Here is a 567-nt window from a genome sequence, read left to right on the forward strand (position 1 = left end):
CCCCCCCCCCCCCCCCGCCTGCCCCCATGGCCCTTTCAATGAGCGGGGTGAGCGGCCCCCTCCCTCGCTGCGGCCCCAGGGGCGAGAAGCCGCAGCTCCGGCCCCGGGAAGCCCGCGGAGAAGCGACGTGGCCTGAGCTGAGTTTGCCCGTGCTCAGCAGCCGAGGAGATGCCCGGCCCGGCCCGATCAATCAATCACCTGTTCCGGCGGCCTCCGTGCTCTGCGCCTGGTCTGCGGGTCTGGAGAAGGCGGCGATGGCCGCAGCGCCCGAGGCTGCGCCGGGGCCCGCCCCGAGTCCCAGGAGGTGCGGGGTGTTGAGCAAGGTGAGCGGGTGCGGGGCGGGGTGGGGGTGGGCCGGGAACGCCCGGCTGGTCCAGTTGGGGAACTTGCCCAGCGGGCAGGACGAGACGAGTCTGTGGGGGGCCGGGGGAGGAGGAGCCAGCTGCAAGGGCTGGGGGGCGGCGGCGGGGGGCGAGCAGCCGCGGCCGCCCCCGGGGGACTTGCGGGGGTTATCCGGACTGGTGGCAGTCTCCGCCAGGGACCAGATCTTGGGCTTGGGCACGGAGC

The 567-nt window shown here is 75.0% G+C and overlaps 1 protein-coding gene across 1 annotated transcript in view; it reads right to left on the minus strand.

Annotated features, from left to right (window-relative positions):
- The window catches only part of IRX3 (iroquois homeobox 3), a 12,610-nt gene that overhangs the window by 1,857 nt on the left and 10,186 nt on the right, over positions 1 to 567 (minus strand). The window contains exon 3 of the mRNA XM_019505289.1: positions 199 to 567. This exon is cut by the window's right edge and continues 619 nt beyond it. Coding sequence (XP_019360834.1) covers positions 199 to 567 — 369 coding nt within the window. The remainder of the gene's footprint in view (positions 1 to 198) is intronic.

This window comes from Gavialis gangeticus, unplaced genomic scaffold (assembly GCF_001723915.1).
Source record: "Gavialis gangeticus isolate Ggan-Ray unplaced genomic scaffold, GavGan_comp1, whole genome shotgun sequence".
Classification (NCBI taxonomy): Eukaryota; Metazoa; Chordata; order Crocodylia; family Gavialidae; genus Gavialis; species Gavialis gangeticus.